This window comes from Muntiacus reevesi, chromosome 2 (assembly GCF_963930625.1).
Source record: "Muntiacus reevesi chromosome 2, mMunRee1.1, whole genome shotgun sequence".
Lineage (NCBI taxonomy): Eukaryota > Metazoa > Chordata > Mammalia > Artiodactyla > Cervidae > Muntiacus > Muntiacus reevesi.
In genome coordinates this window covers 188,961,967-188,978,236 of record NC_089250.1, presented here as the reverse complement: position 1 = coordinate 188,978,236, position 16,270 = coordinate 188,961,967, and the positions used below count along the sequence as shown (strand labels likewise).

At 55.9% G+C, this 16,270-nt stretch overlaps 2 protein-coding genes and 1 pseudogene across 2 annotated transcripts; all 3 read left to right on the top strand.

The window, feature by feature from the left end:
- The first annotated feature begins 2,018 nt into the window (after positions 1-2,018).
- LOC136158478 (ubiquitin-ribosomal protein eL40 fusion protein-like) lies at positions 2,019-2,564 on the top strand (annotated as a pseudogene).
- Positions 2,565-3,119: 555 nt separating this feature from the next.
- Positions 3,120-3,416, top strand: PRM3 (protamine 3). The gene has a single exon (XM_065920296.1). It carries the CDS (start codon positions 3,120-3,122, stop codon positions 3,414-3,416), a length of 297 nt encoding a protein of 98 aa, XP_065776368.1.
- A 4,344-nt stretch (positions 3,417-7,760) lies between these two features.
- Positions 7,761-16,270, top strand: TNP2 (transition protein 2). The gene is made up of 2 exons (XM_065919282.1): positions 7,761-8,142; positions 16,242-16,270. The coding sequence occupies exons 1-2, from the start codon at positions 7,761-7,763 to the stop codon at positions 16,268-16,270; spliced, it is 411 nt and encodes a 136-aa protein (XP_065775354.1).

The following is a 16,270-nucleotide window of genomic DNA, read 5'->3' as shown; positions in this document are numbered from 1 at the left end:
GCATGTGCCCCAGGCTGGGGAGTGGGTGGAGGGCTGAGGGCATATGGACTCTGAAGCCTGGCCTTGGCTCCTTATCTTCAGGCACCATGAGCAAGTAAGTCACTTAACCTCTTCCTGCCTCATTTAAGGAGTGAATGTATGGAATTTGTGGAATTCCTGGCACAGAGTGAGCACAAGATAACCCTGTGGACAGATGAGGCCCCGTCCCAGCCCCCAAGAGGCCACAGCACTGGCTAAAGAGGCAGCAAGGAAGCAGGAACAACCACATGAGCTGGGGGAGGGGCAGGGTGGGGGCCTGGATCCAGACAAGGAGGCTGGCACTCCTCTTCGGAGATGTTGTGCCCTGGTTTCGAGGCACGGGGGACACGTTTTATAGGGTGAGGAGCTGGCTGCACACACCCTGTGCTGCTTTCACAGAAGGGGCCCAGGTGGGGACAATGGTGGGGTGGGGCCACCAAGTCACAGTGGGGGGTCCCCTTTATATACAAGTCCCCCCGAAGGGCTGTGGACAGACCTGACCAACACTATTAACAGCAAGAGCAGGGGGCAGGCCTCAACCTCCTCCCCTTGTCCCCCCAAGGCCAGCTGCCGCCTCAGCCCCAGTTGCCCACCCGTGACCCCCTTCAGCACGATGGTCCGATGCCGCGTGAAGAGTCCGATTGAAAATCCACCCGGGCAGCAGGGGTCTGGGCAGCAGGGCGAGACAGAGCGCCCAGATCAGGAGCGGGAGCTAAGGCCGGAGGACATCCCGGTCTACGGGAGGACTCACAGAGGCCGCCACCACTACAGACACAGGAGCCACACGCGGCGGCGCCCCTGCAGGAGGCGCCGGAGACGGGCCTGCAGGCACAGGAGGCGCCGCAGAGGTGCGGTGGGGCCCCCCTGTGCTCCCATCCCCGGCACCCCCCAGGCCTCCAGGCCAGGGCTCAGGTGGGCAGCGGGCGGCTCCCGCAGTGCTGGGGCCCCACCCTGTCTGACAGCCCCCTCATCCTGCACCCCCACCCCACCCCAGCAGCCCCCCCGGCCCCGGATTTCCTAGATGGCCCTGTAACTAGAACTTTTTCCAAAAGGCTGCCGAAGGATGAAGAGAAGGAGGAGGAGATGCGGAAGGCAGCTCTAAGCTTCCCTGGGCCTACCAGAAAGAGTCACCTGCCAGGAAGCACCTCACAAGACCATAGCAAATCCCCCTTGGAGCCCACGAGAACTTGAGTTAACATGAGCAAAAGTCATCTGCCAAATAAAGCTTGAGATAAGAAACTTGCCAGCCTGTCAGGGTCTCTTTTGCACGAAGGTGCAAACACATGGCTTCTATTCCCTGCGGGGTCAGGGGAGGAGGGAGCGGCCGGGGCAGGGGGCTGCAAGCTGCCGTGTTCCCCTGTGAGCCTGGGGGCGCCCGGTCACTCGGAGCCATCAGGACGCCCAAGGCCATGCAACTCCCCAGGCCCCTGAAGAACCTAAGAGTGCTGGGCAGTGGGGGCAAGTGTGAACGAAGACAAAATGGGAAGCAGGTCTAGCGTGCTCCAGCAAGAACTAGGCTGGCATTGGGAGGGGGGAACGAAAGGCAAAGGGCAGAACTGGGTGAGGTGGCGTGGGCCACCAGAATTCTGAGATGGGACCCTCATCCAGGACAGAGTCCGTTCCTTCCTCCTCCGAACTTCTGATGGCTTCTTATAACCTTTGGAGTTCCACATCTCCAGTCTCCGCTCCCTGTGTGAAATCTCTCTGCCTCCCTCTAACAGGGACACTTACAGCTGCATTCGGGGCCCACCCAGATAACCCAGGATAATCTCATAATCCTGGGAGGGTCCTTATTCAGCTGACCACAGCCACTGAGGGTTTGGGACAAGATCTAAATTATGGATCATGTCGGAGAACGGATTCCCAGTGCTCAGAAATGACCAAGGAGACTTAATCCCCTTCCTGGCTGACACTGGGCTGGATGGACATGTGTAGCCAGAGAGATTGGTGACCCCAAGGGTTTATGAGCCGCTGCCTTTAAAGGGTGACTTTGGTCCGCCGCCCTCTTTCTCTTCAACCAGGCGGACGAGCAGCAGACGCAGAGATGCAGATCTTTGTGAAGACCCTGACGGGCAAGACCATCACCCTTGAGGTCGAGCCCAGTGACACCATTGAGAATGTCAAAACCAAAATCCAAGACAAGGAGGGCATCCCACCTGACCAGCAGCGTCTGATCTTCGCGGGCAAACAGCTGGACTGTCAGACTACAATATCCAGAAAGAGTCCACCCTGCACTTGGTGCTTCGTCTGCGAGGCGGCATCATTGAGCCTTCCCTCCGCCAGCTCGCTCAGAAATACAACTGTGACAAGATGATCTGCCGCAAGTGTTACGCCCGCCTGCACCCCCGTGCTGTCAACTGCCGCAAGAAGAAGTGCGGCCACACCAACAACCTGCGCTCCAAGAAGAAGGTCAAGTAAAGCTCCTCCACCGGCTTCTCCTTGGCCCGCAGGGCGGCCTCCTGCCCAAGCCCCGTGGTCCTGGGGCCTCAATAAAGTTTCCCTTTCGTTGACTGGAGCAGTAAAAAAAAAAAAAAAGAAAAAAAAAAGGGTGACTTTGGAGAACAGGAAAGAGTAGGGTTTTCTTTAGTTTCTTTTGTTTTAATGGTAAAAAACATACGATTTAGGTATGTCTGTGAAGGCACTACCCGGGTCAAGACATCAGACACTCCCAGGATCCCGGGAGGGCTCCCTCCAGGCTGCCTTTTGTCCCATACTGCCGCTGGCCCTCTCGGACTGGGCACTCCTGGAGTGTGGGGAGGAGTCTGTGTGCTCTCCTGCTTGTGGAAATTCTATCCTCAACTCTCACCCCAGCTCAAACGGGGGGGACCCCTGCCAGGGCACACAAGGCCCTGGAGGCGGCAACACCGCAGGGTGAGGCTGTGTGCCTGCCGTCTCGCCTCGGCCTTGCCCTGTGGCCGGCGGTGCCTTGGACGGGCAGCTGGTGGCCTGGATTGAGTGGGGCGTCGGCTCGGACTCGGGCGGGAGGCTCCAGGGCGGGGGGCCCTTTATGATGTCAGCACCCTGCCTACCACCCTCAGCGGCCCCTCCGTACCCCGCCAGTGGCCTTTCCTCCCAGTCCAGAGAGGCAGCTGAGGCGGGTGATGGGTTCCCGCTGTGCCAAGATTGGCATGGGCCATGGCCGGGGCCACGAATACTCCATGAAGAAGCTCGTGGCCTGCGTGAGCCAGGATAACTTCTCCTTGTCGTCGGAGGGTGAGGAGGAGGAGGAGGAGGGCGAGGAGGAGGAAGAGGAGGAGGAGGAGGAGGAGGGAGAAGAGGAGGAGCTCCCGGTGCAGGGCAAGCTGCTGCTGATGGAGGCCAGGCAGCAGGAGGAAGGGGCCGAAGACACCAACTCGGGGGCCCAGCAGAGTCCCGAGCCCAAGCAGACGCGCTCCTGACCTGCGACGTGGCGGAGGAAGAGGAGCCTGCCGCTGTTCCCGAGAGGAGGAGAGCTTTCAGAAAAGAGTCAATAAAGAGTCTCCAAGGAATCCTCCTCCTCCTGTCTGTCCTTGCCCCCGCTACCACCCCCGGCCCCTGAGTCTGTGGGTGTGGGTGTGGGTGGCTGGATGTGTGGGTATGTGTGTGTGTAGGGAGGTTGAAGAGCAGTGACTCCTGTGTCTGAACCCCAGCCAGAAGTCCTCGCACAGTCCACTCCCCGAGACTGCTCAGCCGCCGTCCCCTGCTGCTGGGAGTGGAGCGCGTGGCAGCCTGGGTGAGAAAGTCACCTTAGCAGGTCCCACCTCCAGGGAGGACTCCTCTCCGAGTCTGAGCACCCGGCGGGACAGCGTCATCTCCCTCAGCACACCCCCACTGCTTTTCTAACTGCAGACAGTGCTTTTTTTGGGGGGAGGGGAGCGGTGGTTGCATCATGAGGCACGTGGGATCTTAGTTCCCTGACTAGGGATCGAACCCCTCCTCCCTGCCCGCTGCAGTGGAAGCACAGAGTCTGAACAGTTGGGCTGCCGGGGAAGACCCTGGAGAGTCCCAAGAGCACGGACTCGGGAGCTCAGCAGACCTGCCACCAGCTTTCCTACGCTCACTGCGTGACACTGAGCAAGTCCCCGTCTGTCCGTTGACACTAGCGACCCCGGAGGTCAGTGGGTCGGAAGAGGTGACTGAGATGCTGGGGAGGGACTGGGCCTGGCACACAGCGAGTGTTTCACCCAAGACAGGCACTGCAGCTGGAGCCACGGGGGTCCCACCTGACTCATGAACCCTGGTTTTGGGGGACAGAGCAGGTAGAGGGGTTTGAGTTCTTCTCAGCCACTGGTTCTGCTGCCAACCTCATGCTCAAGGGGACCGTCGGAACCCCTGCGAGAGGCTCGCTTCTGCCTTGCTCGAGGGGTCCCGCTGTGGGACAGAGCCGATGCCCTCACTAGGGCAGCGGGCAAAGGAAGCCCAGAGGAAGCCAGAAAGGACAGAGACCCAGACCTGGGTCCCTCAGGCTGGCCTTCCTTAGAAGCATGGGAATGCGCCCCTCCTGGCCACGGCTCCCTTAACCCTTTTCTTTCCAGTAGAAATAACAAACATGATCACCCTCCGCTCTCCACAGCCCCCGAGCACCACTCTGGTGGGCCACTGAGAAGGACTGTGATTGGGGCTGCTGGGAGGGGTGGGGGGGTGGTATCTCCAGGGACGTGTGAGAGGCAAGGTGAGGTCCTGGGCTCCTCGGAGGGTGGAGGCCGCTCTCACTGAGGCCTGGAGACAGGGCAAGACGGGAGGCTCGAGGGGGCGGCCCTGCTGTCTGACTGCTCATCCCCACCCCAGCCAAGCAACACGCTCAGCAGCTCCGTCCTTCTGTCCACGGCCCGCAGGTCCGCCCGCCCAATCACCTGCCCAGCAAACATTTGTGACGTCCCTGCTGTGTGCCAGTCACTGTGGGCCCCGAGATTAATAAACCACATCTCTGTCCCACCCTGATAGCTCAACTGGTAAAGAATCCACCAGCAATGCGGGAGACCTGGGTTCGATCCCTGGGTTGGGAAGATCCCCTGAAGAAGGGAAAGGCTACCCACTCCAGCATTCTGGCCTGGAGAGTCCCACGGACTGTATAGACCATGGGGTCGCAAAGAGTCGGACACGACTGGGCGACTTTCACTTCACTCTGTCCCACCAGGCACTCGAGGGTGGGGGAGTGGGCAGTCAGCAGGGAAGAGTGGGGGGAGGGGGAGGAGAGGGACAGGACACCCAGACAGAGTCCTCACAGCGTGATCCCGTCAGTCCTGAGTCCACACAAGGCAGCGGCGTTAGAACAGGGCTGCTCGCGCCCCCTGAGCCCCTGTGGAGGCCTTAGTGACCACGAGGCTGGACTGGAGGCGGCCAAGCCTGAATCCGAATCCTGGCTCTGCCACTGACTAGCTCTGGGGCTCTGGGCTGGTCATTCAGCCTCTCTGAGCCTGCTCCCCCTTTGTAAACTGTAATAGTAGTTCCTCAGGGCTGCTGTAACAAGTGATCAAAACCTGGCAGCTTAAAATATATCCTTTCGCCTTCCAGAGGCCAGAAGTCTGAAATCAAGGAGTTCTCTGGGCCACAGACCCCGGAGGCCCCAGGGGAGCCTCCTCTCCTTGTCCAGCCTACGCAGTCCGCACGGCTAACGGCTGCCTGACTCGCATCTGGGCCTCTGCCTTCCCGTGGCCCCTTCTCCCTGAGCTGTCTCTTCTCTCTCTTATAAAGACATTTGCCTTTGGATTTAGGGTGCACTTGGATAATCCAGGATGCTCTGAATATCCTTAATTACATCTGCAAAGAGGCTTTCCCAAATACAGTGACACTGACAGCTTCCAGGGGTTGGGATGTGGACACATCTTTCGGGGGACTCTGTTCAGCCCAGCCCGAAGGTCACTAAGACTCAGGGACAAAGCCGCCCAGAAGGGGTGGAGCCCGGAGCCCAGCCGTATCAGAAGTGTTCCCTCAGGGAGGGTGATTTCCACCATGTGCGCTGACACATTTATGAAGAAATAAACCACAATAAAAGCAAATGATAGCAAAGCTGTGCGTGAGCAACAGACGTGGGCTGGGGGCTCTGCTAGGGGGAGGGGAGGTGGAGATGGAGGGAGTCTCCCGAGGTTGAGCCCTGGGGAGGGTTGAGGGCCCAGAGCTGAGACCAGGCGTGGGTGGCTGTGGAGAGAAAGGGACTGAGCAGCTCTGACCAGGCCATGTGTGCACGCATGGGGTGGGATTTCTTGCCCAGGGGCTGGGCGGTCAGAGCAGGCGTGCACAATGGGGCTGAGCCTGCAGGGAGGGGAGGGGAGCGGAGGTGGCAGGCCGGAGGTAGGAGAATGGCTTTCAAGGGCCTCCTGTGGTTTGACAGGCTTCTTGGGCTCACAAGAATGCCAGGAAGGAAGGGATGACAGCCCTTTGTCCAACAGGGAAGCCAGGCCTCAAAACAACTGACCCAAGACAGGATATCAGAACAGAGTGGGCTTTAAACCCGGCTCTGGATTTCCCAGCTTTAAATCCTGATGGGGAGGCAGGCTTGTCAGGCAGGCCCCAGGACCACTGTGGGTCCCTTGGTTACTGTCTTTTTTTTAGTTTTACTCATTCATTAATTAGTTTACTTCTAACTGAAGGACAGCTGCTTTACAGAAGTGTGTTGGTTTCTGCCCCGCATCCACACCTTTGGTCACTCTCACCCTCCACCTGATAAGTCATCCCATGGCTCAATGTGCGCACCCACCCGGGCGGCGGTCGTCTGCCTTACTGACCGCCCACCCATCCCCACTCTGCTGGGGTCAGGGCTGTGTGCCTGGATTCCAGACTGCCTGCGTGGGGCAGAACAAGACTGGGCATGCTCGGATACGTTTATTGAGTTCTCACTGCGGGCTGGCCCCGAGGATGGGGTAGGCGTCCCTATGCCCCATTCTACTGTTAGGTAGTTAGAATAGGGAAAAAGAGTCCAAAATGGCGGTGGCTAAAAGACCTGGAAGGGAAAGCTCACGAAAATAGAACAAAGGAAGGTCCGAGGACCAGAGTGAGAACCTCAGGTAAAACAAACAATGCTCCAGCCTAAGCCCAATTTACATAAGGCAGGCCCAGGGGCAGAGAAACATATAAAAAGAGGAGCCAAAGCCCTCTTCGAACCCTTTTTTGCTCCCTCTCTCTCCCCCGTGCGATGGAGCGATCTTCTCTTCGCGTCTCTGGATTGACGTGCCCTCACGTCTCAAAGATGGATTTTCCTGCTATTATCTAAATAAATAGAGCTGTAACACTGAGCTGTAACACTGATTTATTTAAGAGCTATAACACGGTCTGTTCAAGACCTGAGAGCTATAACACGGTCTGTCCTCCGAGAGCTGTGACCCGCCAAGGGGCTTTAATGTCCGTCACTCCAAATTTTTGTTGTGACGAGACGAGACAAAGAACCGAGGAACATACACTCGCGTGACACTACAAAAGCACGGAAACTAGGCCGTAGAGAGGTGGATGCCCAGTGGGAAGAGATCAGAAGGAAAAGCAGCCCCAGATATGGAGTGTGAGCCCAGCTCCACCTGACCTGAGGGGCCCTGCTCTCAACCCACAGACACGCCCTTTGAAAGCTGCCCCACCCTGCAGGTTAGGATGAGGGCAGAGGGCTTTGTTCCCCGTCGGGTCACATCTGTTACACGCCCAGCTGTGGCTGGTGCCATCACAATCGGGCCCAACTATATAACCAGGGGCTGCCAGGGCCTCTGTGAAGCTGGGTCTGCCAGAAGAGGAGGCGGAGGCGGCCCCTGCCCCTCTAAGCGAGGCCGCCCCCACCCTCCATGGACACCAAGACACAGAGCCTTCCCAACACCCACACCCAGCCCCATAGCAACTCTCGGTCCCAAAGCCACGCCTGCAAGCAGTGCAGCTGCAGCCACCACTGCCAGAGCCGCAGCCGCAGCTGCCGCAGCCGCAGCCAGAGCTCCAGCCAGCGCCCGAGGAGCCACCGCAGGCCTGCTGGCCGCCAGGGCCAGAGCCCAGGCCCCAGCTCTCCTCTGAGGCGCCTCAGATACGCCATGCACTCCCACCAGTGCCCCTCGCGGCCCGTCACCCACTCCTGCAGCCACTCCAAGAACAGGAAGAACTTGGAGGGAAAGGTGATCAAGAGGAAGCAGGTCAAGAGGAGCAAGCAGGTGTACAAAAGAAAGAGGCAGAGCTCAGGTACCTTTCAAGCTGGTGGCCTTTCACAGGACTCCCCCAGAGAAGGGGGGCGCAGCCCAGCGGGGCTGTAGAGGTGGTGAGGTGAAGGCTGCCTCTGCAAAGTCAGAGCAGAGAGGACCCAACAGGCAAGGGAGAAGAGGGAGAGGGAACTGTGGCAAATGTATATATCTGATGTGTTGATGGAATAACTCTTTAATTGGATGGGTTGATTGGAAGGATGGAAAAAGGGCAGATTAGATAGGTGGGAGGCATGGATAGGTGAATAGGGCTGGGTAGATGAGTAATTAGGAGGTCTGTTAGATAGGGGGTGGGTAGAAGGGTTAAATGGTTGCTTGAATGGATGGGTGAGCGGAAGGATGAGGGGAAGGAATGAATCCATTAAGTGACTGAGAATCTGAAGGGATGTGATTAGATTTCTAGATTGGGCTGATGCACTGGCAGGGTGAATGAACTGGTTGGCTGGGCAGATGGCTGAGTTGATAAGGGTTTGAACACAATAGGATATCTGGAGGCATGAATATTGAGAGGATATGAATTGGTTAAATAATGGTGGTCTAGGTGGGTGGAGGATCAGGTTAGTGGATGGATAAATGGGTAGATGAACTGACTGGATGGCGAACTGGCTGAATGGACTAACTGGACCAATGAATGAAAGAAAGATGGTGGGATTGGTGGACTGGTGTGTAGCCTGGACATGGTTTAAAGAATGAAATGAATGTTGGACTGGGTTGAATTCATGGGTGTATGACAAATGGATGGATTCCCAAGTCAAAAGGACCCTGATGACTGTGTCAGTTCTAGCCATGCCCCACATCTGATTACACATGAGCATCCAAAAACCCAAAGCAGAGGGTTAAGTGACCTTAGGAAGCACTCAGTTATTAAAGGCTCCCTTTCCCATTCCTATCCCTTAGGACAAAAGTACAACTGAGATGACACCCCATGGCTTGTTCCTGTGTCGGTTTCACCCAGATAAGAAAAGACATCACATGTGGAACGCTAGAAGGAAGAAGTAAACTTTGCAGGAACATGTTACTACAGTGATTTCTATGCAACATTGATTAAAGCTTGTACACTGGATGACTTATCCTTGAGTCGTTTCATTAAATGTGTTGTGTTTTGGGGGCCTGGTTGGAAGCACAAAGCAGGGAGGAGGAGGTTGGATAGGGAGAAGGGACATGCCTCGGGGTGGGATCTTATAAAAGTGTAAGGACTCAGTCCTCACGTGGAACAGAAACGAATGGGAGGTAAACACACCAAGAAACTCTTGGCGTAGATAGGCAATGCTCTACTTAGGCAGAGCCCTCCTTTGTCTTATATGCTCCCATGTCCACATGCACACTCACATACGGGATACCCTGGAGCTCACACACTGTTCGTGTCTTCCACACGTAGAGTAGGCAGGCCAGGACCATGGCAGGAGACAGGCAGGAAGGGGGTTAGGCACATGTGCTTTGCAGTCCAGAGCATCCTGAGTTTGAGTCCTGGCTCATTTTGTTTGCCTGCTGTGTGCTCTTGGGTTGGTGATCAACCTCTCTGAGCCTCATTTGTTTCAATACATAAAGGACCAAGTGCTTTCAGGGACTGGGCTGAAACACAAGACCACGTCCACAGAAAGAACACAAATGTATAAGCACAAGATTTGCCAGTCACGGGACTTCCCTGATGGTCTGGTGATTAAGAATCCACCTTTTAATAATGCAGGGGACGTGGGTTCAATACCTGATCAAGGAACTGATCCCCACAGGCCACAACTAGAGAGCCCATGTGCCACAACTACAGAGCCCGCACGCTGAGGAGCTCACATGCTGCAAGGAAAGATCCCGCAGGCCGCAACTAAGGCCAGGCCTAGCCAAACATGAAACGTTTGCCGGTCACCATAAGCAGAATCAAGGCAGCCGGTTCAGGTGTCACACAGAGCAACCCTGATGGGGCTGGGGGTGGGGACGGAGTTCAGGGAAATGGAGACCTGAGGAGAGTGCATTGCAGGCCGAGGGAACAGCATGTGCAAAGCCCAGAGGGAGGAAGGAAGGAGTCTGAGGTACCCCAAAGGCTGGAATGGCGGGCACAGGTGTGTGGGGGGTCGCCAAGGGGTAGGGCACCAGGCGGGGGCCGGGCCACGCAGGGTTTGCAGGCCGTGGGGAGCCTCGACACTTCGTTTGGTGCGATAAGTCATGGGAGGTCTTAATCAGGCAAGCAGCAGGGTCAAGCATCTCTGCTGTGTGGAGACTGGCAGGGGCAGGAGTGACAAGAGGAAGCACAGCGGGCAGTGTGTGGCCAGGAGGGAGGGAGCGGAGCCTGGACCTAGCGTGGCAGCAGAGACGTTCCTCTTGGAGGGACGTTCTGAGATCAGATTCCTGCTTTGCCCCAAAACTCCTGGTTCCTTGTTTAAAAACCTAAGTCTGGAACTTCCCTGGTGGTCCAGTGGTTGAGAACCTGTCTGCCAAGGCAAGGGACATGGGTTTGATCCTTGGTCTGGGAAGATTCCACCTGTCATGGCGCAGCTAAGCCCGTGAGCCACAACTACTGAAGCCTGCGGGCTCTGGAGCCCGTGCTCTGCAACAAGAGAAGCCAATGCAGTGAGAAGCCCGCACACAACTACAGAGTAGCCCCCACTCACCGCAGCTAGAGAAAGCCCTTGGGTATCAATGAAGACCCAGCACAAACAAAAATAAAATGAAAAAAAAAGTACAGCCACATAAAGTCGTGATAGTCATTCAAAGACCTCTGTGCAGAAGAGGTTGGGAAGTGCTTCTAGAGGGCAAGTTTTAAGGGAGGAGGTGGAGACAGAGGGTCAGAGGATAAGGTCAGGGACTTTAAGACCCACTCACCAGAGGACTTCCCTATTTCCTGGACAATGTCCTTGTCTGATATGATCATGGAAGGCAGGAGCTCTACTGCAGAGAACATCCACTCTGTAATAGAGGAAGTGAACTGGGAAGCAGACAGACTGGGTCACAAGTATGCTTTACGGACCCATTCCGACCCCACATTTCCCTGAAACCAACACTCCGAAAGTAAGTGCCTCAGTAACACAGACACCCAGTCACACATGCAAAGAAACTGCCATTCAAACCCACTCAGATGCAGAGCCCGAGGTTCATGTGCGGACTCCAAGTATACATCCCCGCCTCCACACACACACACACGCAGGTTCGCACACGCCTCCCCTCCCACACAGTGAAACACAAGCAAGCACTTGCAGGCGCACAGCGGCCCTCCCGCAGTCAGACACACAGTGACAAGAGGAGCGAAATCAAACCACAGATTCATTCTTTCGCTTGCTTGGTTTGGGGTGGTGGCGGCAGAAGTTTGGGGGCAGGCCTGCTGGAAACCCAAATTCAGGAAACAGAGAGAAGTCGATGCTAACTGCAGCCACTGAGGGCCTGGCACATTCTCCCCGTGTTGGGATGTTGGGATGCAGTGAGGTTTGGGGAACAGAAACAGCCCTGCCTGCGGTGGGGTTGCTCGCTCAGCTGCCTGGGGAGCCCCCGCTAACAGGACCCAACAGTCCTGAGGGAGGAGGGGGGAACAGCCAGGGAAGAAGGTACAGAGCCTCTGTAGTACTGAGATGTCTATTAGAGATACGATTCAGGAGGAAAGACTACCTCAAGCTCTGTAGATTTGCCTCCTTTGTTCCCTCACTGGGTGACCCTAGGACTGCCTCTTTACCTCTCTGAGCCTTGGTCCAAGCAGTAAAGACTCTGCCTGAAATACGGGAGGCCCGGGTTTGGTCCCTGAGTCAGGAAGATACCCTGGAGGAGAGAATGGCAGCCCACCCCAGTATTCTTGCCTGGAAAATCCCATGGACAGAGGAGCCTGATGGGCTACAGTCCACGGGGTCACAGAGAGTCGGACAAGACTGAGGGATCAACATTGTCACTTTCTTTCACTCTGTAAAGAGGGCCAAGGTGCCATGCTGTTCTTGATTGCTGCCTGGGCACGCGTTAGGTGCCCAGCAAATACTGGATGAACAAAGGAAAGAAGGTGCAGACAGTGAGAGGCCACTTGTATACCCACTGAATGGGCAAAACCAGAAAAGGCTGGATGATACCAGGTACTGGGAGGGCCCAGCAAAGCAGATATGATCGAATGCAGTCGCTTAGAGGGCAGACGTGCATACGTAGGTTGGCAGGCGACTGGGTGGTGTCTTTGAGAAGTGTGCAAAGCGTTTCTCACACACATGTGCCAGAGTTCAGGGCCTCGTGGCTTGCAAGAGCAAAAAGCTCTTATGCAAGAGCTCGTATGCAAGAGCATACGACCCTCAGGAGGGCTAAGTGAACACGCAGGTTCACTAAGGACTATTGTGCAGTTTGTACAAGAATGGGGTTGATCTCTGTGCGATCCCTCCAGGCTGCCACGACATGCTGCTGGGTGAAACGCAAGATGGAGAAAGAAACACCATTCGGGGAGGGCAAAATTCCAGACAAAGCAACACTGTACTTTTATGGGGGAAAAGGCAGGTATGTAAGTGCTTAGACGAGATATGGAAGGACACAGACTAAGCAGGTGCCTGGGGATATGTCGGGGGAGGGGAGATGCTTTATTTTCTACAAAGACACGAAAAAGTAAATTAGGGAGAAAAAGAAGGAGCGTCAGGGGAGCATGCAATAAGCCTCAGCAAAGCTCTGTCGACTCTGGAAAGAGATAACGCAAGAATGCTGAATGTAAACTCTGCATCTGCAAAGTGCTGTTATCTTTTCTTGACAGCGCTTGTCCTTTCTGGGCCTGCTGGTCCAGGCGAGAGGATCCAGGAGCCCCTTCCCAGAGGGACTCACCACCCCAGGGCAGGGAGAGGCCAACGCTAGCCACCCACTGCTGTCCCCAGCCAAGACTCTGCCTGTAAACCGTGCAGGTGGCACCGGCGCCCCTCCGCTTCCCTGAGCCTGGTCTCCCACCACCTGCCATGCAGGTCCTCAAGCTGTGGCCTCCAGGCCTCTGCTGACTGCCATGCTCTGCCAGAAGTGCTCTGCCTGCCCCTCCTTGGGCTGAGTTTTGCTTGCTCTTTAAAACTCGGGTGAAGGGACTTCCCTGGTGGTCCAGTTGCTAAGAATCCGCCTGCCAATGCAGGGGACATGGGTTCGATCCCGGGTCTGGGAGGATCCCACATGCTGAGGAGCAGTTAAGCCTGTGCGCCACAGCTATTGAGCCTGTGTTCCAGGGCCCATGAACTGCAACTCTTGAGCCCATGCACTGCAATTACTGAAGCCTGCTCGCCTAGAGCCCGTGCTCCGCAACAAAAGAAGCGACTGCAATGAGAAGCCTGTTCACAGCAACCAGGGAGTAGCCCGTGCACCATAAACAAACAAATGTGCTCAGCTGCTCAGTCGTATCTGACTCTTTGTGACCCATGGACGGTAGCCCTCCAGGCTCCTCTGTCCATGGGATTCTCCAGGCAAGAACACTCGAGTGGGTCGTTACGCCCTTCTCCAGGGAATCTTCCTGACCCAGTGGTCAAACTCATGTCTCCCATGTCTCTTGCACTGCAGGTGGATTCTTTACTGCTAAGCCACCTGGGAAGCCCAAATAAATAAATAAATTTGGGGCAAGGGTCGTCTCCTCCCAGAGCCTGCTCAGCCCTGCTGGCTTGGCCAGGGGCCTTTTCTGGAGCCAGCAGATACTGGGCTTCCCACACCACAAATCTGCTGCTGGCCTGTGTCCTGAAGCACAACAGGCCTTAAGCGAGAGAACTGGGATGTGGCGAGCCCCTTGTCACGGCGCCTGCCACTCCCCATGGCTTTCTCACAGTGCCTGGGCTTAAAGTTGAGGAGACTCCTGCCCCTACCCCAAGGTCCCCAACCTGTGATAGTCAGCCCTTGTGTCTAGTTGCACAGCTTCTGCAACTTCTTATTTCCCCTCTATGCCAGCTGCCAGAGGTGACTGCCGATGTTCTTGTCGTCAGCTCGTGATACCTACTCTGCCACTTACAGGATGGGGTAGGGTGGGAACCAGATGGGCCTGTTAGAATGGTGGGGAAAACAGAATAAACCGGTTCGGAGTGAGGTCCTGGGAGATTTACTGATGAAAAGGCACTGGGCTTGTCAGGCTTGAGCTTTCCGACAGTTCTCTGGGCCACTGGATGAGGGCAACTTGCCTGAAGTCACAGCAAGGGTGGGAGTGAGGGAGGGGGTGCGGTGGGGGGCTGGGACTGCGGCCTGCTGTGTCACAGCCAGGGCTTTCAGAAGTCCTCTTCCTAGGCTCTCCTTTTTGCCAGCTATGAACACGGTACCAGCATTCTGAAAGCTGGCTAATACTGGATACTTCACATAACCTCTGACCTCATCTCTCCTGTTTCACCCATCACACGGGGATCAAGGGCCTGCTGGAATGTTCCCACCAGGTCTCCCCAGGACCTGGAGTCCAGCCACCAGTTCAGGCTATGACCCCTCTCCTGCCCCATGAGAGCCCTCTCCTTGGGCTTGAGCATCCCCTCCCCTCCGTGGAAAGTGTGTTCCCGTGTGATCTCCTGCCGTCAGGATCAGCCAGGACTAGGTTCTACCTCACATCCGTGGCAGCCTCTGTGGACGGAGGCCAAGCCCCAGGCTCTCCAAGACACTCTTGCCAAGTTCCACCAGCTCTTCTAGGAGCAATTTTCTCATCTGGGAAATGGCGACATAATTTCCACCTCACCTCACAGAACCACGTGCGTGTGTGCCCAGTCATGTCTCACTCTTTGTGACCCCGTGGACTGTAGCCCCGCCAGGCTCCTGTGTCCGTGGGATTTCCCAGGCAAGAATACTGGTGTGGGTTGCTATTTCCTTCTCCAGGGGATCTTCCTAACCCAGGGATTGAACCCGTGTCTATCCGCATCTCCTGCATTGCAGGCGGATTCTTTACTGCTGAGCCACCAGCGAAGCCAAGGGGTGGGGTGAGGGGGGTGTAAATAAGACCATATGCCTGGACTGTCACCTGGACCACAGCTGGCTGAGCAAATGACGCCTCCTCTTCCTGGATCCCTGGGGAGTGAGGGCTGACCCCAGAACTCAGGCCTCGGGCTCCTCAAGCAGGGCTCTCTACTACAATGCACACGTGTCCTGGCTTCCCCTTAGGGCTGTCTTTGTACCCATCTTTGGGGCTAGTGTGGTGACATCCGTGGGGGGGCAGTCAGGGACAGTTGTGAGATGTACCCCAAGCCCCCACACTATACGTCACTGTGGCCAGTATCTCAGTAGTCCAGAAAGTCAGGAGCTAGAGAATTCTTTCCACGCCCAATCCTGTAGTGTCTCCTGGGCTGGAAGGAATGTCTCCTGCAGTCAGGGTGAAATCTAAACCCTTCCCATGTCCCCACAGAGCCTGCGCCATCACCTGGACCCCTGTCAACCTCTACACCTCGCCACCTTGCTCTCTATACCAATAACATGTGTCTCCTTTCTGATCCTCAACCCTGCCGATCACTCCCACTGCAGGCCCTTTGCACTGGCTGTTCTACCTGGAATCCTCATCACCCCTTATTTAGAAAGGCCTCAACTCCAATCTCCAGCCAAGAGGCTTTCCCTGACTGCTTTATCTCACACTTGCCCACACCCCACAAAAACTCTGTTGCTCCTTCTTCTCTATTTGTTATCCCATAGCACTTACCATGATATAAATTGATCCTATGAATTTACTTCCTACTTCTGACTGCTTGGAGACCCGAGTTCCCAGTGCCTGGCCGATAGTAGACACTCAATAGATGTGTGTACGTGTATGTATGCTCAATTGATCAGTCACGTCCTTCCTGTTGAATAAACACTGAATGGGTGAAATAAATGTCATTACCACTATCGAGCAGATGAGGAAACTGAGCTACAGAGAAGTGAAGAAGCTGGTCCCAGGCTACGGATTCATTAAGTGACAGACTGAAACCAGAATCCACGCTCTAAGACCCACTTGCTCACGGGGCCCCCCGAGACACAGACTCCCATGGGAATCTGGGTTGTAAAGAAAGGCTGAAGAACACTGGGCAGAGGGCAGTTTCAAGATTACACGACCTGAAGGGGCTGCTTTTCCCAGCAGGACTTTGCCAAAACTAGAAAAGAAACTGAAAAACTGAGCTCCGGGGACCAAGATCCTGACTCCTCCCAGCTGCTGGCTAAGCCCCTCCCTTCTGTGCCTGTCAGGGCTGCCAAGGCTGGGCGAGGAGAACTAG

What these genes read in the sequence shown, in the direction of transcription:
- PRM3 (XM_065920296.1), top strand. Translation starts at nt 3,120, where the DNA reads ATGGGTTCCCGCTGTGCCAAGATTGGCATGGGCCATGGCCGGGGCCAC.
- TNP2 (XM_065919282.1), top strand. Translation starts at nt 7,761, where the DNA reads ATGGACACCAAGACACAGAGCCTTCCCAACACCCACACCCAGCCCCAT. An exon ending in AAGAAAGAGGCAGAGCTCAG is followed by an intron (nt 8,143 to 16,241) that starts GTACCTTTCAAG and finishes TGTGCCTGTCAG; the next exon opens with GGCTGCCAAGGCTGGGCGAG.